This window comes from Castor canadensis, chromosome 3, assembly GCF_047511655.1.
Source record: "Castor canadensis chromosome 3, mCasCan1.hap1v2, whole genome shotgun sequence".
NCBI classification, from domain to species: Eukaryota; Metazoa; Chordata; class Mammalia; order Rodentia; family Castoridae; genus Castor; species Castor canadensis.
The window spans coordinates 71,978,911-72,003,163 of NC_133388.1; the positions used below are offsets into that span (position 1 = coordinate 71,978,911).

Below are 24,253 nucleotides of genomic sequence, written 5' to 3' on the forward strand. Positions count from 1 at the left end.
ACAATTTACAGAGTGCTAAAAGTCACATGTTGTATTAAGTGTATAAATAGAGCCTGGCATTAAAACTACACAACACTCTACAGGCAGAAACTATTACTTGAGAAAAGAAGCTGAGATTTACAGCAACAGCTGGCAGAGCTGAGAGTCTAAACTTGGGTCAACCCCCAAGCTGGTCTTTCTAACCATTGCTCCTACTACCCTAAGATGTCATTACCAGGCAACTTCTTGTTTAAGGTCTAGTGTAAAGTTCTATATAATGCAATTCTGATAAATATTATTCTTCTTCCCAGTTTTCTAAACTTGACAACTTAAAATTTCTAAGAGAGCAGCAGCAAATCAACATAGTAAAACACAAATGATAGAATATACTCTGCTGAACAAGAGTAAAAAAAATATTTAACTGGACAGGGTCTGAAAATTCTTTCAAATCAAATTTCAAAAAACAAAACTTCAGAAAATATGAAATTTCAAAACAAGGTCTAAACATCCTTCTAAAGTCAGCTTACCTTTATCCTTTTTTAATAAACCAACTCCAACCTTTTGTGCCTTCCCTAGGCCATGTGTGCCTCTACAGCAAACAGATCAAGATTGTCTCATAAATGTCATTATTTCAAGAACACAAATGAGAATCCATTTTAAACTTTTCAATTAGGCTTGTGTCCCAATTCTCATTGGGCTTACCTCAATTCTCTTTGGGCCAGTCAGTCAACAATATTCACTGAGTATCAACTGTGTTCATAACACATTTCTCTTCTCCATGGATGCTTTAACAGTGTTTATTTCTCACTGGCATGACCAATCATTGGGGACAATTGATCTTTTAATAAATCTTTAAAGAGAAATCATTGCAAGTTCAGCTATCCAGGAAAAAGTCCTATAAATCAGCCTAATGTAACAATGTTAGTTTGCTCCCCAGAGCATACCATTTGGCTCACACCAAAATAACCCAAAATACACAAGTGTGCCCCAAGGATTGTCATACAAAGTGGTTCAATACAAATTTATTCATGCATACCCACAGCTGTGAAGAAGTGGCTCCCCTTGGCTGATACCAGGATGGCAAGTGCTGTCTACTCCTGGTAAATGAGGAGAAGAGACAGGGTGTTTTCATTCCACTAATCCCAGACAGCAGCAATCTTTGATCCAGTTTAGATTACAGTTACAAAAGAGTTAAACCAGGTGGTCTACACATTTGCAACCATCATCTTCAGAATGCAGAGGCTGTGCAAATGGACTACAATGGAGGGGGAGAAAAGCCTAATGGTGAATCTTTTTCATTTGATAAAGTAGGAAAGTATCTATTTACACAAAATAACCTCTCTGCAGTATGTGGGAACCCCTCCTACAGCAAGGCAAGGTGGCAAACTAAAATTAGAGTTGGAACAGCTCTTCCTGTTTGGCAGCTGGTCAGCTCACACACACATATTCTCAAGTATTGAGAATAAGCTGGGAGAAAAAGTTGGCCTCTTTTCCTATTTCAAACTGGGTGTTTCAATTCTATACGTCTACATTGATTGCTTTGTGTATTTATTTTCCAGGTTCTGAAGTGAAAGCATGATTTCTCATCAACCATTTTCAGAGTGTGATTCAAAGAATACTAGTCCCTTCGGTGTAATGCTTTAAGATCAGAGTTCTGTCAACAGAGGTATCATGAGGAAATGTTATATTGCACAGCTCTCCTGTAGGAATGTCAAAGTGTATGTCAGCTCATTAGCAATGTACATCATCAATATATCATTAGGGATTTAACCCATGTTTACCAAACTACCTAGCCCATTGCTCAGATGGCATTTAGTAACTAACAACTTATGAAAAACACTTTGGGAACTATTCTGACAGCAGGTGAAACAGAAAGGGATAACATTCTCTTTGTTAAGCAGTTCCTAATAAAGAGCCAAAATAAAATGTAAATGAAAGAAGCATGCTTTTAAAGACTGCAGGAGACTGTAGCTCAGTACAACAATGCTTGCCTAACATGCATAAAGCCCTGGGTTTGATCTCCAGCATGGCAAGACACACCAAAATATCCTCTTGATGGGCTCCTACTTGCAACCTCTTCGCCCACATCTTGGGAGGGCATGTTAGAAAGTACCAGGAGATGCCAGTTTTATTTCAAGGTTTTGCTTATGCTGCTTTCTCATTTGGAATGTTTACACTAGGTCCTAAAGATTCTAGAGGAACTCAAGTTTCATTTTTTCAGGCTTTCTCTAGCCTCCTACCATTTCACCCTTCTTTGAGCTGCACTGTCCTTGTTGGTGGAAACATTCATTGTGGCATTTAACAGCACATTTGTCTCCCTACCTTCCACTTATGTCTCGACTATTTAGTATATTTGGGTCTGACTTTTTCATCAAAAAACATTAAGATTGAACTGTGTGCCCAGTTAAAAAATGCAGACCTAAACCTTCTCCCCAGCAACATTGTGCAAAACTTTCTGATGAATGAGAAACATTTTTTAATTTTTATTGCCTAATAGTGCTAAGCACACAGGAAGAATTCAGTGCCTGAATATCTGAAATAAACAATTCAAGGTAGCAAATCTTGAAGACATGCATACATGAAGTATAGCTATGAGAGACAGAGACAGACGTCACCAGAAATAGTGGCTTAAGTAATTCCCTATTATTTTCTGTTATTAAATCTAATTAACTCTAAAATAATTTAATTCTTCAAAATTTTACTAGCTTAAGAAACATAAGAAATGTGACATAAATGTTTGCGTCAGCAAGACACTATCTCAATTATGTTAGTCTGAGGCTAGTTCAAAGAAAAATGCTCTGATAAAAACCTAACTACTCAGCAATCTCTTAATCTGAACCTCACTTTCTCCTGTTTGAGGAAATGTATGGATAACCTGGTTTTATTTATTTATACACTAGTTTTCACATTACCGAACAATTCTAAGTTGATTACTCTATTATCATAGGTGGCAATACAGGTACCTCTACAAGAGGAGGTAGGATCTGGGGGAGCAAGTCCAATGCTGTCTCCAAATGCAATAAATACAACTGGTGCTTCTTTCATTCTGTTTCTAGACCCAGAGTCAAATCAAAAACTACTTGCATATTACTATGGAAGAAATGCTCGAAGTGCTCAGTTAACTCGATTCTGGGTATTCTGAAGTCTGTGTCCATCTAATGTGTCCTGATTAGCCATGGCTCCACCAGGCAGGTAACAGTAATAGAATCACATGTATTTTCAAAGAGGCTTCTAGCAGTGAAAATAAATTATCTGTTTCGTATAAACTGAAGCCAAAGGGGCCAAAAGAGAAAAGTTACTGCAATGTTTTGAGCAAAGCCACACTGACTCACTTTAAAAAGCTATTTAAGGTACTAGAAACTGTAATTAAATCAGGTCCTGAAAAGTGCTAAGTAGAAGAAAAGTGTTAATTAGTAAATTAGTGAGAATGCTGTTTTTAGAGTGGAAAAGCTTTCTTTTACACTTTTAAACATTTACAAAACATAATTTCTTGATAAGGTGTAATTTGGAATATTTATGGAAGCTAGATTTTATGCTTTCTTAAAAATCATAGCACCTTTCATCCAATGAGCTCAGTGCTTTGTAGAATACATTTTCCCCCAAATGGAGAATATAAAATGGACCATAATGTATCACAGGGATCATATAAAAACTGAAGAAACAGGAAGGAGCATCCTTGGAAAGAGCAAGCACTGACAGCACCGGAAGCTAACAGGGACCAGCACATCTCCAAATGGTCCACCGATGGCACCCATGCAGCTCACTCCAACAGCTTCTCAAAAACTTCACTGTCACCCTTTCAGCAAGGGCAAGGCCTTTTCTGTCCAACCCATTTAGAATTGCTGCCCCCCACATCCAGATCTCCCTGGCCCACTTTTCTGCTTCTTATTTCCTCCATAACACTTACCACCTTCTTATGCTTTCCATCACAGGTTCATTTGTTGTCTGATACCCTACAGCAGGGTAAGGACAGGGCTCACACCTTAGCCTGTTTTACCCACTGTATCTCCAGTGCCTTAGACAGTGTCTTCAGTAAATGGATTTTATCATATTGCTGCCTTATAACAGACATCCAAAGTCCTGGATATTTTTCTACGTATCCTAGCTAATAAAAGCAGAAAAACTTTTGTAGAATAAAAATCTCCCACTCAAAAACCAGTTGTGAAGTGACAGACATTTAAAAGAAATATTCAATCATATATATTCAGTTGAAAATGCTTTCTTGTAAGTAACACATTGCTTTGGATTAATCAGATAAAGATGAAAGTCAAGAATTTTGCCAACAGTGTTTCGTGCTAACATTACTCAGTTATGCCTTTCAGCTTAGTATATTGTATATGAAGGATATCTTATTAAAACAACTGTCGAAAGCAAGCCATGTCGTATCAGCTACACTCTGTACCCTATGGGAACACAATGTCCCAAGGTCTATGTTAATATAATCTTGCTGCTCCATTGAGCTAAGGCAAAATCAGCTTTTCACTGACATGGAAGCCTTCATATAAGTAGTACATTATCTGTATGTCTTCCAGAAATGAGGGAAGGATTGCTTCTGTAAGGATTATAGGGAACCAAGTTAGGGAGGTAAATATTGTGAACAAATACCATAAAATAATCTAGTAAATGATTCCAATCTCTATTTACCAAATAACAGAAGTCTCTACTCTTCTTTATGGAATTGGTAGCAAGGCATCTATAGGAAGATAAAATACCCCAGTGCAAGGGCTCCAGGTAGCCTTTCCACTAGAGACTCTACACTTCTAATACAGGACCTCCCATGTGATACTCTGTTATTCTCCTGTACTTTTCATCTGGAGGTGTGAGGTCTTATTTCTTCTTATCATGATAAATTGTCTTATTACAAAAAATAAAGGCCCTGGTTTTTTAGGTTTGTTGAGAGGACTGAGGAAGAGGTAGCGATAGATTGGTATGCTTTTGTTTTGTTTTCTTTGGTCAGTGGTGTTTCAAGTCTGGTGACAAATAATTATGGCAAATGAAAAAATGCATATTATTTATAAGAACTGTATGATAGTTTCATTGGCTAAAGGCTTTAAAGGCCAATTCTGATTATTATTGAAATAGACAAAGAGTAATGATTTAAAAACTAAGTTTAATTTTAATGCAGTTCCATTTCTGATTCTACCAATTAACAAAATATTAAACCAAATCTTAAAATGCTAGGAAATTTTAAACAACAGGTACTAGAGAAAAGGTTAGATCAAAAAGAATTAACCTAGAAGGTAACACCCACGCACAGGAAATCAATGTGAGTCAATGCCCTGTATAGCTATCCTTATCTCAACCAGCAAAAACCCTTGTTCCTTCCTATTATTGCTTATACTCTCTCTACAACAAAATTAGAAATAAGGGCAAAATAGTTTCTGCTGGGTATTGAGGGGGGGAGCGGGAGGGGGTGGAGTGGGTGGTAAGGGAGGGGGTGGGGGCAGGGGGGAGAAATAAACCAAGCCTTGTATGCACATATGAATAATAAAAGAAAAATGGAAAAAAAAAAATAGAAATAAGGGCAAAATAGTTTCTGCTGGGTATTGGGGGGGGGAGAGGGAGGGAGCGGAGTAGGTGGTAAGGGAGGGGGTGGGGGCAGGGGGGGGAAATGAACCAAGCCTTGTATGCACATATGAATAATAAAAGAAAAATGGAAAAAAAAAAGAAAATAGTTTGTTAAAGATTAAATTCTAAAGCTATTTATTAGTATTTATTTTCTCATGGCCTCCCTTAACATTTTATAGAAATTAATTTATGATTATAAGTTTTCCCCATTTCAGTTGTCTACTATTTAGCACAAAAGATGCAGTTTTCTGAGTGTTTCTGTTGACTAACAGAAGCCACTATAAAGTGTGTTCTAGCATCTTGCCGGTAACTTCTGAATGAACCAAGGAAAGACATGGCAGGCTCATCTATGGGGACTGAACATTAGTTGCATTTTAGTGATTGCAGTTTCATGAGCTGAGAGAAGAGGTAGCATGTGTAGGATGTACCTCAGAAATAAAGGTCATGAAGAATTTTACAACAATAGACATGAAATGAAAAAACAAAGTGAATTACCAAAGGAACCAAAGTGCTTTAAAATGATATAAGCTAAGATACCTAAGAAATTGCTAAGGACTGTCAGCTTCCCTTTCAGGTTACTCACACTCATGCTCTTAAAAGTCACCTTGCTTGATGAAAAATGTATAAACATCTTATAAAAATCCCCCATAGCCTACATACTTTTCAAAATAAACAAGGAACACAATAGTAAGTGCAGTAAGTATAAGCCTTATGCACAAAACCTTGAAATATTTGTCAACATTTCTATATAAACTGGGTTAGCCCTGAGACTCTACTAGCCTAATAATCAAAGTATTCTTATGATTTAAAAGATAAAAACCTACATCTATACAATTGAACATCTCAAGTAGGGCTCGTATACTGAAGCAGAAAATAAAATATAGCACTTCAATTACAATTTCTAAAGAAATGATGATTAAAGATTTTTTCTTCCTCTAGATGGAAGTAGGAACTGAGCTAATAAGAGTGTGAATCTTGAAGTTCACAAACAACAGATCAGAAGAATTTTATGAAAAAAAAAAAAAAACTTCCCCTCAATATGATGATTGTCACAAATGAACATTAATTGCATAAATCAGCTCCATCATTAGCAAACCCATCCACATAGTTCTCATGCAGTGACCTGTTAGCCTGCACTGTCACCCAGAACATGCTCTTGTTATATTTGATTGGCACCTCAATGTACAGGCAACACTTACTGACAAAGGTGAAACCAAAGCTCGTCTATTTGAGATCAGCTTACTATCTTTCCTATAACAGTAAGGTATTTAGTTCTTATATGTAAACAGAAACTAAATGTTGGCCATGTCTTACTAGCCATCTGTGGAACAATTTTTAGTTGTCTAATCTAGCCCAAGATTCTTACCTGTCTCGTGAGTTCTTTCTTTTTGGTGCTGGATCAAAATATATGATTTTAAGGAGTGTTTTCTTGATTGAATCCTGTTGAAGAATGTAAGTAATCAGGTAGTCCACAGCCAGCATACGGACCTGCAATAGCAGCTCTCAAACTTTGCAGTTTGCAACCACTTTCACGGATGAGATGTCATAATTCCTCTACCCCATCCCATGTTCACATAGAAGCCCTTAAGTAAAACCTGAAATAGTCCATGCTTGTGTAGGTAGAAATTTTATAGTTTCCTCATTTCATGGTTCTCATACAGCCTGTCAACTGGCCTCTCTCTCTCATCTACTCCACATAAACACAAAAGGTAGTAAAGCCTACAACATTCCATTTCCATTTTTCTTTGCCCCCCAACACTTCAATGTACTGACAAATGCCAAATCCAAATTCCTCTTTTCTTCATGGTCCCATCAGCCTCATCCCTTTTTATTTTCTATGCATCATGTCCAACCATGGCTCATTCATTCTCAACCTTCAAGTGTAAGCTTCAACATTCTCCACAACTGCAAATGTTGTTTCCCCTTCAGGACTTGTAGAGAGCTATGAAATGCAGGCTTATTTTTAGGGAATTTCCCATGCCCTGTCTTATATCAAAAATGCTTGTTACCCTCTATCCCCTTGCCCTGATTAGAGCACAACTTTTAAAACCAATATGTATCTGTGTATTGTCTGCCCCTCAATTGAATGTAAGCCCCATGCTTTAGGAACTCTGGATGTCCTATTCACCACTGGACAATGCCTGGTACTTAGTAGGCATTCACTAAATAATTACTGAATCAGTAAATTATTATATGTGTTATTTCCTCTACTGGCTTGCAGCTTCTTTGAAATCTGGGCTATCTTCCCACAAAGAGATGATGAATACTACCTTGATAAATAAATATTCATGTCTGGATGGAGCCAGGTAACTTTAAAAACGTTCACTCCCTCCCCTGATACATTCCATTTTCCCCAAATAAAGCATTACCACACTATCCAGTGTTTAAAATAGAGTATTAAAAATCAGCAATAGTGTTGCTATCATTTAAAAAAATGCTTCTCTAACTCATTGTGTTTCAGGTTAGAAAATAAACATAACGTAGTTTTAAGTTGTATAAACTAGGAAACTTTAAAGATATGTATTTTCATATAAATAAACAAATATAGGTCAGAATATTGATACCAAGTTTCCTCCCAGACAGGAAGTAGGCACTGAATTCATTACCTATAGTGAAAAGAGAACCAAGGCCTAAAAGTTCCAGCTCTGGCAGCCACCAGGCCCTGCCAATTCCACCTCACCCATAGCATCCCCTGCCGATGCAGCTCTAAACGAACATTTATGTCAAATTATGTTCTACTTGTATGGGATGGTGAAATGTTTACTCAGGGTTAAAATAAGTTCACCTAACACATGTTCACCTGGAACCTAATCCAAATCAGATCCTGGGTCCATTAGGAAAAGAGTAACCACTTTGTATGGCTACTGCTCTTTAAACAACCTAAGTGCTCAGCATATTTCAATCACAAAGAAAATTTCCCCTTTGTTGCATTTTCCACCTATGATGTTTTTCATGCTCTCATTAGAGGTTTAATTTAAATTTCAAAATAATCAATGATTTCTAATACCTTGCTTTGTGACTAACACTTGTACAATGGAGATTAAATTTTAAATGAAATTTTAAATCCTTTCCTTTTCAGGGGTGGGAGATTCCCAGTTACTCCAGAGAATTACAATTAAATAGCAAGAATATTAATATTTGCCACTATTTAAAAGCAAAACAGACATTTTTAAAGATATGAAAACATCTCTTCCTCAGAAATGTGACAGAAGCATGTAATTTACTGATCTAGTATAATTACATTTTATTTATTATTCAAATAATTTTTAAAATATTTATTTTGAAGATGTTATGTTGACTAGGTTGTATGGGTTTAATACTTAAGTTACACATAAAAATTAAGACCTCATCCAGTAGTATAGATTATGCAACTTTTGTGTTTTGTATGTGATAAATAGAAACAATCACATTTACCCACCTCGTTAAGCAAATTAAAAATTTGCAATTGCATATTTGAAGTGTCATACAATGCCTATAGTTTTAACCCCTTGGTCTAGAATGTGAGTATGGAGGAGGTAGATTTCTATTACTGTTATCAGTTGCTTTCGTCACCTTAGTTATTACAGATCATTTTCTAAATATTATTTCTATAGCACAACACAATTAAAACTCTCAACTAAAAGATTTATTCTAAAAGGTTCAGCTTTTGAAAACGTTTTAGAATTGCTTATTTGGCCATCGACTCGAGTCTCTACTTAAAATGCATAAATAGCCTTATTGTGGTTTATCATCTTTTTATGAACAGTGTTGATCTAGAAAGGCTTTTCTACTTGATCCTACCTATGTCTTTTTAGTAAGTTCCATGCATATCTGTATGGATGCTCAAAATATTAATTACTAATGACCACAATGTTGTTCATAAATGATAAGTCATTTTGTCATGCGATTCAATGACTAGGTAAAAAAATCACTTAATAGCACATCAACTATGGCCTGACCTTTGTGGTAAAACATGTCATGCAGGTAAGTTGTACCCATGAGGTGGTACTGGCAAAAGCTAGAAAATGGATACAGGCTGAAATTAGTTCTTTCAAGTACATACTAGTAAGGCCAAAAGTTCATTCTCAGTCTCCTCTGTCTCTATTCCTTATTAGATAAAAGATTTCTAAACGTAGGTAAAAAGATAAGAGTAACCATATTAGTATATACTTCAAAAATATCAAACATGCTTTAATATGTTTATATATACACACCACAAGTCACATCAGAGCAAGCTTCATGTTTCACCCTCTTAAATATTTCACAATTTGTGCTATGCTAAATAGTCATCACTCTACTCATTGGATAGCCATAACTGGTCCAGCACTACATGAATGCAGACCCAGGTACAGTAAGAGAAAGCGTTCTCAGCTCTCCAACCCGCAGCTCAATGCTGTGACCCCACGCCATGTGCTATGATCGGGAGTGATGGAGCTGTTCGGACTGCACACTACTTTTAAATAATGATCCACAAAGCTAATCAAAAGGGCTTCCTTGTTCAATATTTACCTGTTGTTCATTGACAGCCACTGTCTGCACAGCCATCTAGGATGCAGAGAATGGGATCAGGATTGTGAGCACTGACAGAACCTGAGTGCCTCGCTGGAGGACCAGACACAATGAAAGCAGAATTTAGCTGCTCTTCAACCCAACCTCGGATGCTGAAGAGTGAGTGTGTCACACAGCAACAGTGTGCTGCTCTGTCTTGGATTGGGAGGCCAAGTAAGTTGCTGATAGTAAGAGGGATAAAAGGGACAACCATCACACGAAAGAAGAAAGAAAGGAAGGAGATATTAGGTATCAAAATATAAACACGGAGGGAAAAATAGTAATTTCCTGTATTTGGGCAAAAAAATAATATTCCCTCCTTGATGTGATATCTTTGCTTTTATGTACTAGGAAAGTCATATCTATCCTGAAATTATTTTTCTCATTTTAATACACATTCAACATTTTAAGCTAAAAAATAATAAGACAACACTGATCTTTTTATGTATTAGATATTTAAACGCTGTTCACCAGTCTGTCAATCAAATGTACCCAGAAGGGTGGCTAAACAGCCTCCTCACCCAGCCCTACAGAAAGACAGGTCATTTGGCTGATCACAATGCAATTCTCTGTTATTTTTTAACCATCAACAAGAGAGCAATGTTTACTATGGGGTCTTATTACTCACATTTATTAACCATGCATCTTGATAGGTTTAATAGGTTTGGAACAAGGGTGGTTAAAGGGTGAGGGTCACTCCAAATATAAAATTCTCTTTTAATTTATGTTTCCTGAACACCTGCTTGGGTGTGAAAACACTATTTGATTACTTAGCATTTATGTCCCAGGCATTGTTCTCAGCAGTTCAATCAACCATGGTAAGCTCTATGAGAGTGTATTATGTCACAGATGAAAAACAAGGAAAAACAGAGTTTACGTAACTTATTCAAGATTACCCAGAAAACAGGGACTAGAACTAGGGTTTGCATACATCAGCCTCCCAACAGAGCCTGAGCACTTACCACTACACTGAGGTGCTCTAACTGCATTTGGGACTACAGAGATGCGAGACAATCACTGGCCTTCGATAAGCACCCTTTACAATGTTTGTGGCGTGACTAAGTTGAAGGGGGCGCTGTTCTCACGCTCCCTCCCTTGCTGGAGCAAGGTTGTCTCTCTCGCTCGTTGGTTATTGCTGGGCTTCACTGGGGGCGACTTGAGATTTTACAAAAGACACAGGATAGACAGAGAGAAAGTTGTGGTCAGGTGTGTTGTACACTCAGCTGGAGACGCACAACCCTCATTGCTTCTCTTTCTCTATCTTCATTCAAGGCCTTGCTCCTTACAGTTCTTTACAACCTCTTTCCTTAGGCTCGCACTGTCCCATGTTTGCTCTCAGCTTATCTTTAGCCCCTAGGCTTGCACCGTCCCATCTCCAGCTCTCTAAAAGCCTCAGTGCTCAAACTTGCAAACAGCCGAGCCCACAACCTGCATCTGCACAACTCTTAAGGTCTCGGTCCTTAGACTTTTACTGTGCACTGCCCCATGTTCTCTTTGGCTTCACCTTTCCTGAGGCCTATGTATGACGTTCTCAGCTTTGCTTTCTCAATGCTTTCTCAAGCCTATGTTAAAGTTCTCGGTGCAGACTTTCTATCAACCCCTCTTTAGCATTTTCCCTTCAACAATTCTTTTCCCTTCCAAAAGCTTCCCACACCAAAAAGCCCAAAGAGCCAAAAGCAAAAGCCCATCTTCCTCCTTCAGGGGTCTTTTATGGCAGCAAACAGGTGGAGCCACGGGGAGGGGTGTGACATTACAACAGGAGAAACCTGCATTCAGCAGTTTAGAAGACACAGCTGTTCTGCCTTTCCCTGTTTGGTGGCTAAGGGCTGTGCCTAACTCGGCCTACAGGTAAAAGCAATTAACTGCATCTCGCGCCTTGCTTGTGTCCAGTTCTCATAGGCTTTAATCCGCTCCCCACACTAAGTGAATAATACTTTTAAGAAGTTCATAGTCTTATGAAGATATTACACACACACACACATACTTACTATTTAACTTAAAAGTTTATATCATGCCTCATTTCTATAATTACAAGTTTCTGAAAGTTATTTGCATACATATGATTGAGTGCTGTCACACATGTGACTGAGTAAATGTAAATAATGTTAGAATTTAATCTTGGATTCAATATTTACTTCATTTTCTTTTATATTCTCCCTTCACATCCAATCCATCAGGAAATCCTGGCTCTTCCTTCAATATATTTCAGAATCCAAATTCTTCTTGCCACTGTTTAGGGACCTGAACTACAGCAGGAGTCTCCAGCCCCTGCTCTACCCTCTCAACTTGCCAGACAAGTTTCAAGAATAAATTAGATGCCATTATTCAATTCAAACTCTTCCCAAGGCCTTACCTGGCCTGCCAGCATTCTCTGTGCTGGGTCCATGTCACCTTCCACTGTCTCCTTACACACACACATTCCCCAATGTTGAGCACACTCGAAACTCTTCAGCTTCAGTTTTTGTACCTGGAATATTGGGGGGGTTTGTACCTGGAATATTTTCTCCTGGCTATCCTAATTCTCACCTCCCTTACTTCCTTAGAATCTTCGCTGAAATGTCATCTTTTTTAACAGGGTCTCACCTATTTGAAGATACAACCTACCTGCCTTCTCCCCAGCATTCCTAATTCCTTCCTAACCTCTATTTTTGTTCCACGACACCAACCACCATCTAACAGACTATGCAATTTCTTTCATTCTTAATGTTTGGTGTTTCCCATCTGTTTCTAATTCTAACTAACTTTGAGGGAAAGATTTTTGGTCCTTATTCACTGATACATTCCAAACAATAGTTTGTTATAGATGGTACACAATTATTGTGTTAAGAGAGAAACCACTGTGGATTAAACTAGTTTAGAGAGTTCACAGAGGAGGAACAAAGGTGAAGAGCAAGTAAGGAGTTGTGAATGTGTTTCATGGACACGAGCAGAGAGCCAGTGCTGAGAAATGCCTAAAGAGATGAGGAAGCAGAAAGGGAGACTGGGGCAAGATGGTGGATTTGAATATTACGCTAAGGTTATATGCAGCAAGAATGAGCACTCAATGACTTTGAGCAAGGAAATAGGTTAGAAACAGTACTTATCCCAGAAACTATTTATAATGTAGCCCAGAATGGAAGACTCTCACATTGCTTAATACGGTGTATTGTATACAATAGGATTCAGGTATTTATTTATCTGAATCAAACTTTGCAAGAGGGAAATAGGAAGACTAATTAGTAGAGTGTAACAATCTAGTAATGAGATAATCACTTGAATTAGGAAAATGGGAAAAGAAAGGAAGTATTTTTAAAGTCTACAACCAAAACTTATTGAGAAGAGTCAAAATGAAAGATGACACCAAGAGTGCGTATGACTGACTGTAGAAATGAAGATAAAAGAAGAAAGCAGTACAAGGTATGAGAGAAGTTTTGAGAATATGTTGGTTCTGTTTTCCAGGAATGAGTACACTGTCTTGGAGACACCCCTAAAAGGGAGTTAAGAAAGGTCTTGAATTGTAAGCCAGCCATGCTGCACCATGGTTATGACTCCAGGATTTGGGGTTTTTTCCATATAAAATAGAAACAAAACACAGTTCACTGGGTTGCTTTGAGGATTAATTGGGAATTTCCATGGACATGCTTGCAAATTTGCTATTTATTACATGTGAAGGTTGATATAAAGTGGAACACATGTAGGAATGTGTGCAGTTGAAAATAAAACTAGAGTTTGGAAAGAGGCAGATAGATGGAATAGATGCATCTATTTCTATGTAATAACTGCAGTGTAAGGATCAATGGAATTTCCACAGAGTATGGGGTGGGGGAGCTGACAACTCCCAGGCTGGAGTGTACAGCTCTACACACAAAGAACACTGGCCATATGTTCTTTAAGTGACTAATATTAAAATGACCAATCTTCCTCCTGCAAAGGATAACTTTAAGTTCCTTGGTGTCCTATACCTTCTTTGCAGAAATTGATATCAACAGATGATCATTTAATACAGGATGAATGCATTTCTGTGGTAAAGTACCATCCAGCTCCAATATGTCACCCAGTTGAAAGGGGATGAGCTACTGGGCCACCCAGACCTGATTTCCTCTCTTATGCATTAGTTATCAGACTGTACCTAACTAGTTGTGAGAACAGAGCAACCTGTCTACTCTCTCTGAAACTCTATTTTCTCAAGTACAAAATCAGCATATTGCTTTTTTCAAATAGCACTGCATAGGTCAATTACAATAATGCCTGAGAAACACAAAACATGTTAGTCCCTTTTCTTCGGAAATCCAGTCTCATTACACATGGAAAACCAGCCAACACAGACATAAAATGGTGAGACTGAAACATTTCACTGTTAAGAGTTAAAACTTCTGTTAACTCCAGAAGGAACAACTTGGCCTCACAGTAGAAAGGCCTTACATCAATGAGTGTTGCCTTCAAATGGCAGAAAGACACAATTAAACTATCTTTGGTGCAAGTGAACCAAGCTTGGCCTAGATCCTTGTAAAAATATATTCTACTTGAAATTTGTTGGCCCATAATTTTAGTTTTCTAGTCTTCTCTTCCCTGAAGCATTTCACAAATACTATGATAAATTTTAAAATGTCAGCATTCTTTGTTCCTATTAGTCTCCTGTAAATTGTTACTAGCTCTGGGCAAGAAGGATTCAGAAAAAATAAAGATAAACAATCTCACTATCAGATCAGAAACCAGGAATACCCCTGCCCTCTACTCTCAGTCCCACACCAAACCTCCTGTTATGAAAGGTGGTGACATGAATCCACCATGTCCACTGATATTAATTCAAAACTTAGGACACCTGGTGAATTTCACCAGGGAAATGAAAGTCAGAACTGCTGTTTTTCTCCCTTTGTAAACCATCAGTCAGTCAGTCCCGGAAGAGTACGCTGCTCCCCTGAAAGTGAGCAGAGAGCCCCCTGCAGTTACTGCAAAATGTGCTCTTCACCAGGACATACAGATGGTCCTAAAGCACACAGAACAGGAGACTTTCTGCTTGATGGAGCCATGCTAAGTCCACTTTACCCTCAAGACAGTTTTGTTAGTAAGTTGAGAGAGAAAGCGAAGAGAAGAAACATCAAAAGGGGTTTGTAGCTCTCAGTTTCAAGGCTGAGGCTATGATTCAGCATAAGCACCCCTGACAGGCAACAGTCAGGAAAATGATGTTGGTATGAAAGCTTAGGTTGGTAAAAATGCATGTAAAATAATGAGAACTGCTGGTAAGAAATAGGCCTCTCCTAATAGGTTACACGTGTGAACAGCTGAGGACCGAGGCCTATGGATCCTTTACAAACTGGGCTGAGGGAGAAGGGAAATTAGGTTTTAAATAAAATACAGCAATAGTCTATTTAGCCACATAAACATCAAGCACCCGATTCCAAAGAATTCTCGGTGATATGTGACTCACAAAGGCCTCAAGTTTGCCAATGGGGGAAAAAAAAATTCACTGAAGTATGTTTTCTTTTCATGTTGGTCAATGAACCAAAATCCTCGAAGGACCCAGCCCTCACTCTGCTTTGAGAACTAGATCTAAACATCTCAATGCCAAACATAGTAAATGGAATTCTCTTTTTAAGCAACCTAGCAAAAGATGCAGCAGACATGGCATGTGAGAGTATGAGCTTGTAAAGCAGCCAGAAACTATTAAGTTACTACTCCTACATGTCCATATTCTGATCTAAAAAAGCCATATGGTTCTTCAACTCCCCCCCACACACACACCCTTCCCACCGTGGGCTTTACCCTTTAACTTGCGGCACTATTTCCACATTTAAATGCTGTACTACTTCTAGATAAAAATGAATATTGAGGTGATAAGGAAGGATTTTTCTCCTGAAAAATCTTATCAATAATGAGTACATCACTAGTTCTTGTTAGAGGAATTTAAAGCCCCACACAAAAACTAGTGACAAATGCAGAAAGTAAATACAAACTACAACAGGAGAAAAGTCTGTTGCATCAGGAAATCCACAAAACGCAGCTCCCACGCAGAAGGTAACCATTCAGCCTCTAGTTTCCCCTAAAAACTTGGTTCCAGAGACTTCCCAGCTGAGACATCTGTAGGTAGACTTTGAAGAAAACACCTATATATGAAGAAACGTCTATAAAAAGTGACAGGAATGTGAGTACAATTATGCAGTAGACTGCAGGAACAGACACCACATTCTTAACGGTGGCTATCTTATGCATGGTAAAAATACAAATGGCACTGATGTTTCTTTTGCTTACCTGAATTTGTTACTGAATTAAAATGTACTGACTCTATATTTTAAAAAATATTCCAAGAGAAGAGGATAAGGATAAAATGTCATGAGGTGACTAATCTAGGAACCACTCATTCACCAACCCAGAACTAGGTATTGGGTCTAGGAAAAAGGAATTCTGAGAACATCACATCAACACAAGTTGAAATCCCACCAGTATGCTTTGCAAGCTCTAAGGTAACACAAATCCCAGGCCATTTACTGAGCAGAAGACAGAGAATCCCCTAAGTCAAGAGAAAAAAACACATGGAAATAAATGTTCTATGTAGGGAAAAGTAGAAACTATAATCTCATCCCTTTTTTATTGATAAGAGTATTAGGGGAGGGATGTTGTTTATCTTGTCATTAAAAGAAATAAATCCTGGTATACTTTTTCTACTGTAACCACTGCTTATTAATATTTGAACAATACAGATTCTAATACTTTTTTTGTAAATGGCCTTTCCACCCATTTTATGTATTTTCATAAACACATTTTCTTAAATTCCTTAAAAATATGAAATTTTATCGTACATGAAATATTTTAACAGACACTGAAAGTTTCCTGCACGTTCACTAAAATTCATAATACTCCTTTAATGGAATATTATACTTTGAGTGCTATGAAAATGGAGCTTTCCTCATTTATATTATATGAGAAACAGTAATAAATAACAAGAACAACTACTCAGAGTACATTCCTTTCAGAACTTTAAGTTGTTCAGCATCTCTCCATAGTCATTATGGCTTAACTTGGAGATTGAATACTTATTTCCATTTTGTAACTAAGAGCTCCGTGAGGTAAACAGTTGTACCATAAGTTGTAAGGAACAAAGCAATACTCATTTAGTAGATACTTAGTATATGCCAAGCATGATAAGTGTTTTTGTGGTTTGGACCTTGAGCTCTGAAGTCAGACAGCCTGAGGTCTAATGCAGAGGTCGGCAAACCTCTTCTGTAAATGGACAGACTGTAAACATTTGAGGTTTTGTGAGCCATATGGTCTCTGTCACCACTACTCAATGATGCCCATGTAGCAGGAAGAGTTACAGATATACATAAATGAGTGTGGTTGTGTTCCAATGAAATCTTATTTACCAAAATGGGCAGGGGGTGTAGAGGCTATTTTTGGCTAGTGGGTGATAGTTTGATGACATTAATTCAAATTTCACCACATCCTTTATTATCTTGAGTGGGTTTCCTCAGTTCTATAAACCTTTGTTATTCTACCTGTAAAATGAATAATGCTAGTAACTATCATCATCTTCACCATGACTCTGATTCTCAAAACAACTAGGAGATAGTTCTTCCCCCATTTTAGAGGTGAGAAAACAGATGCTTAAAGAATTAACTTAGCCACTGTCCCACATCTAATAGATAATGGTGGAGCCAGAATCAAACCCAGACCCATTTTCAGGAGGTTAATCACACCTGGTAATGATTAAATTCTAATGCATGGATTGAAGATATAGAATAGGTAGTTCACAATCACAGAATAAACCTCAATTCTTCCACTCTAATGCATAAACTAAGTCCAAAGATTCATTAAAGATACATTTATAAAGCAGAGAATGAGCTCCTCTTAAGGTGAAGAAAACTTACGGAAATCACAATAATTGTAAAATTGCTATATTATTTGTAAAATCTGAACACAAACACATTAGTATCTCCACCTGTGTCTGAAACTACCTGCTGGTGGTTTTGAATACACAGCTCAACAGCCTGCAACAGGCTCAGTGTAGCTCTGTGCCTCCTACCATGACCTTTCTTCTCTTCAAGCTTCTATTGTCTCATACATACAACAGATTTTTTAAAACCTAGGTAGCTGTCTCTCTCATAATGAAAATACAGCAGTGAAGTCAATTAATATTCTTTCATTCTAAATCATACTACCTTGCCTATCCATTTTTGCTCTCTGGCATTCATGCTCCTTGAATTACAAGTGGCCTGTGAGGAGAAAAGCAGACAGGGATTTCCTTAAAGTCAGGAAAGCAGTTAGTTCACAGGCAGGTCCTGAACTGGATTTCCTATTGGGAGAGTTCTCCAAGATGTGTACAAATCAAACTAACTTCAAACTTACAAACAACACAATTTCACATTTTTTCCTTGTAAAGCATAAGCTTCAAAACCAAAAAGAGCTGAAACTTGCAGCAGCAGGTTTCCTGCCTCTGGTCTAACCTAAGGCCAGAGTGATTCTCCAGCATGCTGTCCCTCGTACTCTTTCTCTCCTGAAGACACCCCAGTTCTCCCCATCTGATGCCTTTATTCTCCCTTGCTGTCTAGCCTCACTTCTTGCCACCCTTCCCCAGGCCCCTATTCCTGCTTTTGGGATATTTGCAATTTCCTACACCAGCAATGCTGCCTTTTAGCCCAAATCACTACCTTAGGCCACACTCCCCAAGTTCAAATATCTCCTCCACCATGAAGACCAGTACTGACTATTAACAATCCCTCTCCATGGCACCTTCCACAGTGGGCCATGTTTCTCTGGAGGCACCTCTCAGGCAGAACCACAATTACTTGTTGATATCTTAGTCTTCTAGGCTTATGAAAGACCAAGGTTTTCTCAGTCACCTATGAGTTAGTGACCCATGGGCAATATTGAAAACATCTGTTAAACTAACAAATAAATTGATTAATTTTTAACTAGTCTGAATTAAGCCCTTAATAATATACTTTCATGCTATGCACATTACCAAGATGTACTGCATCAACTCAATTTCAGGCAAAAATCATTGGTGTGAAGCTAAAATTAACTGGGAGAAACCACCAGAAACCATGCTGAGGTGGGATGTGGAAATTAGAATTCATCTGGATATTGAAATGCTGGAAACAGTTCTTGCTACAAAGTTCAATGTCTACTTAAAATACAGATTCTATTAGGGCTCTTTATGAAGTTCATAGTGTGTTTCTTTCTCCATCCTTTGTTATTTACTTTTCCCAATATAACTGGCATAAATTATTCTAATGTGAGGGGGAAACAAGACCATGTAATAGCAATCAATCAAACAGGTTAAAAAAATAATGAAAGAATTCACAGTGCTCCTTGACCTTTTCCTCCCCTTCAGCCTAAGTGACCAGCTACCCCCAGCAGCCTGCCTGACAAGGTACCTGCCTTGTCTTCCTTAATTGGGGTGACTCATGAGAGTGGTTAGCACTCTGGTACAACACAGCTTCAGTGAGTTCCTTTCTTCTTCACTCATTCTCTTATCTGAACCTTGTCAATTCCTTCCTTTTTGTGCCTGAATCTTCCCATTTCCAGGCCCGTGCTTCTTGGCCAAGGCCAATTCCAACACTCTACTGAGTGGAATATCCACATTCTGGGTTTGTTATTTTCAGGGAAGAAAGAGTTCGCTCCCCTCGACCCCTAAATTAATTTCTCCAGGCCCTGTCAAGGTGTCTGAAATTATTCTACTAGAGAAGATTCCCTTTTATTTTTTTCCTTCAACTTCTTTACTTGGAGTAGCTTATTAAAACGCAAATGGCCCAGCATTGAGGGGCACAGACAACAGCCCGTGGATGTGCAGCCCCGATCTGAAGTGCTAACCAGGAAGCCAGGTGGAATAACTTCACAAAGGATGGACAAGGGACCAGGAAGACAGTTAAAAGCAAATTTTACAACATTGCCAGAGGCCTCTTCCACCTTAGGTGATAAAGAGTTTAAATCAAATACAAACACCTTCTCAATCAGGGTTCCTCAATCTTGGCTGCGCTTTGAGACTAGGACTCATGGGCTGAATTCCTCTGTTTAAAATGGATCCTGCCGTGCACACAAGAAAGGTATCACTTAAGCTCAATGTTAGCAATGGATTCCAGTCTCAGATTCATTCAATCTTTTCTGAGTGCAGATGAAATAACTGTTGTCAAATTCAGCTTTAAGGACACCCCACTCTTCCTCAGATTCCTCTACCTTAGTGCTCCGCTCCATGTCTCAATTGCCAGTTAAACGTGAGGAGGCCCCCTTGACTCTTCTACCTGGTTACCTACCCTTCCTATCAACTTGTTTTTCCAGTAATGGGCAATCAGACCCAAGACATTTTGCATATAGCTCAGGCTGGCCTTGAACTCTAGATCCTCTGGCCTCAGTCTCCCTAGTGCCGGGATTATAGGTATGCACTGCCACACCCAAGTCACCTATTTTTTTGACACAGGTGATATTCCCTGGGCTTATTACTACAATACCATCTTATGCCCATGAATAGTTCCTGACTCACAAATATTTTCTGACTCTCTACCATTCAAAACTATAGTTACTATGGAGGGAGGTATCTTTTTCTCCTTTTTCAAATTCACTTATGTTTCTTTTACTTTTATTATTAAAAATGGGGGGGGTTGACAATTATTTTAACTTTGGAAGAACTTTGGAATCTATCAAATCCATTACTTTATAGAAGAGTTTACTAAAAATACAGAGATAGGAATGCAATCTACAAAAAGGCAGTAAAGAGGAAAGAGAGGACTAGAACCCAAAAGTTTTAGTTAGTGAAATGACTGATTAGCATAGAACAATGAGACTTGTAAAATATTTGCAAAATGATTAGTAATTTTTTAAAAGACCATATTTCTACCCTTTGCCAAAAAAATAGTGATCAGTATCACCAATTACAATATGAAGTTTTTAATTGGAAATGCCATAAGCATGGAATGTAAGAAATTAGAGTAACTACTGCCATCATTTTTAAGAAATGAATTAGACCATCTGAAATAATCACAGGTTTATATCCCTGTTTGCTTTAAATTTGTAGTTCTATTGGAACTATATAATCACTTTAGTAATTCTCAATAAAATCTAAATGCATGATATAAAATATTTTAAATGTAACAATTTACAATTATCAAACTGTAGAAATATAATTGGAAGGAATATGAACATTGACATGCTGGCAAGTGTTTAACAACCATTTGAGGAGGAGGAGGGTTACCTAATCTGGAGCATTTTCCAGTTTCCATGGGGAAAATATTTTCTCTAATGTCAAGTTACTAACTTGAGGTCAAGGACAGAGAAGGAGGTACATACAATTGTGTCTCACCTGAGTCAGCTCCAGCACACCACTGGACATGAGAGACCAGGCAGTGTGGCCTCCTCACACTTGAGCCCTTTCCATGGAGCTTGCCATTTCCTTTATAATCCACTGTTCCCTGAACACAGAATAACACAGCTCTCTACATTATGATCATCTTTATCTACTCGACTCTGTATACCAATGACTCGTTCACTTTTGCATGTGAAATTCAGTAAGACATATATTTTACCACATGACCCACCCAGAGTATACATATGTGCGATTGCATGTACATATTCACAGCAGATAAAAGTAAAGCAGAAGCCTTAATAAAACACACACTATGTACAATGTTTTAAAATCTTCTATTTCTAGTGACCTTGGTCCACTAAATTGGATTCATAGCCCCCATTTGGCTTGCAACCCAGTTTGAAAAACATTTCAGCAATAGTCTCTAAATTCATTGACGACAGAATTATAGGCCATTTGTCTATACCTATTCCTCTATCTATTACTAATTATTGAGGTCCAAGAAAGTTGAGTAACTTTCCAAAAGAAACAAGTTGATATAATCGCTAAACGATCCCTCCAGGCAAGTGATAACTCATGCCACCAAATCAGGCTATTTACAGCTTGACACTGAAAGCTAGAGGATCTTCCATGAAAGCTACCCTGTCACCAGAAACTGACAAAGAATCTTTAAAAACTTGTACTGCCCACCACTGATGAAAGTGTAGCCCTTCAGCCACTGTGGCTGTGTGGCCCTGACTGCTGGTCATCACCATTTCCCTTTTGTGAAGAATACTCACTCTCAGCATTGTTGAAAAACGACCATGGTTTTTACAAAACATCTTCAACCCTCTAGGAGAGCTATATAGATGCTAAGCCATACTAAACATGGAATAAGCATACTCTGTAAATAATATGCATTAATACCATCTTTCTAATAACCAGAAGTCAAAGAGAAAAAATACTCGGGAAAATTAAATCTGAATCCAGGGCCTTTTCTTTTCTGCATACTTGTACACCAATGCTTTATGTTCACTACAGTTTGAAGACAATTCAGATAAGCATCTTCACTAAAATACACAACACCATTAATCATCTCACTGACAGTGCTCCAATTTAACATCTTGGGGATTTCCTCCCCTTCTTCATCATTTATTTGCCAATATTTCCTTGTTATGAATATCCCCCTAGTGACTTTCCCTGGCAGTCACAGCTGTGCTGCCTACTGTGTCTATCTTGACTACAAATAACACTGATTCTTTAAAAAAAATTTTTTTTTAAAACAAGCCCTTGAGATGACTCCTGCAGTTAGAAAAGAAGACTTAGCATAGACCAAACTCCTCCTGGCCTCATCCACACTCCTCACTTTAAACTGACCAACCTTGACTTTAAGCAGATAGTGATTTCAGACACCTGAAACTGCTGGTTGCTATTATTTGAATGGTCAACAATCAAGTGCTCCTTTAAAACATCTTTAAAGGACCCCCTTCCTATATAAGAAGAGGCTTCTTCAAAGTATCCAGGAATCACAAGACCACAAATCACTAACAAATTACTGAAACCTGGCCACCAGAGGGTATAATAAATGACTCAAATATTAAAGAATTCTTTAAAAAATCAGAAACAATTTTTCATTATTATTACCCCAATTCTGATGAAAGGAAAAACATAATCTAGGCACCATAGTATCAATAAATAGAGATAAATAGTAAATGTTCAGTAATACAGATATCAACTAAACCACTCTAGGCAGGGAACAATTCCAGCTTCATCCAGGATCCACTTTGTGCCCATTTCAGAGAGAAGCCTGCACAGCCACCAGCATTTCCTGATCACTTAAAAAGTGAAACACACCATGAAAGAGGATGTTCTACATCAGAGGAATAAAGGAAAGTGGAACTCACCAGCTTGTATTCAGAAAGGACTTTTAAGGAAAAAAAGAGCAGTAAGTTTTTTTCAAAAATAACATTCTACTGCAATAGAAGTTAAGACACAAGAAGAGGACAAAAACACACCAAAGTATATTTGTAAAGAATTTACAGAAAGACTAATGCCTTCTGTGGAATTATGTTTATGTTACTTTGCATTTTCTATAAGGGAATTTAATTAAGTGTAGTGTTACTTCAATCAGTATTCTATAACTTTTCTAGAAAGCATACATTTCTATTTTTTTGGAAGACTCCAATTGGAATACTGTTTAAAAAAAAAAAAACCAACTTTTGTCTTGGCAAAAGCAATGCAAATCAAACTACAATATACTAAGATGCCATTTCCTCCCCAGAGAAGAGTGTTTACTTCAGTGATAGTAACAATACCTCGTTACCAAAACTGCAGATTCTGTTAAGTAATGGACAAAGCAATGGCAGTAAAGACAGAGGACTCAACTTCAATTTAACTGTCCTGTAAGGTACATAGTAATTAGCTGCAAAGCTCTGAAATCTTAGCTAGCATGTTAAGTCTGCTACATGACAGTATAATTTGACTTCTTAAAGGATTATGCAAATTACAACTCATCATTCCATTACAGGATTGAAAAAAAGTGACAGCTAATTTATACATAACACACCTTTCAAATCCCTAAGATGCGTAGCACCTGTGCAATGTATTTTGCTGAGATTTTCTTGCATATAAGTACTTGTTTATTGCAATATAAAGAAGCTTACCTAAGCACTCTAATATAGTCATTAAAAAAAACTTTTAGACCATCACAATTTCAAAAGAATAAACATTTTTTTTTCTGTTTTGATTCCAGAGGCAAATTTTTTAGTTGTTTTCAATTGGTTTGGTTTGATTTGGTTTTTTTCCCCCACTAAACTTGGTAAAAAATAAGGTTTCAATACAAGGATATTTTGAATAGCTGGCAACCACAAGCACTGATGCACGAGCCAGAAGGAAGACTCACAAAGATTTCAACATACTTCTGGT

General features: G+C 37.7%; 1 protein-coding gene across 18 annotated transcripts in view; it reads right to left on the reverse strand.

The window, feature by feature from the left end:
• Positions 1–24,253, reverse strand: part of Npas3 (neuronal PAS domain protein 3) — an 869,823-nt gene that overhangs the window by 741,530 nt on the left and 104,040 nt on the right. For 8 of the 18 annotated variants that reach the window (XM_074068169.1, XM_074068167.1, XM_074068172.1 and 5 more), the window contains exon 2: positions 24,247–24,253. This exon is cut by the window's right edge and continues 83 nt beyond it. The exons of 6 other annotated variants lie outside the window; for them this stretch is intronic. In XM_074068169.1, the coding sequence (XP_073924270.1) occupies positions 24,247–24,253 (7 nt within the window). Of the gene's footprint in view, positions 1–24,230 lie in introns of all 18 variants that reach the window. 4 more of the 18 variants (XM_074068181.1, XM_074068182.1, XM_074068179.1 and 1 more) reach the window with 1 other exon arrangement.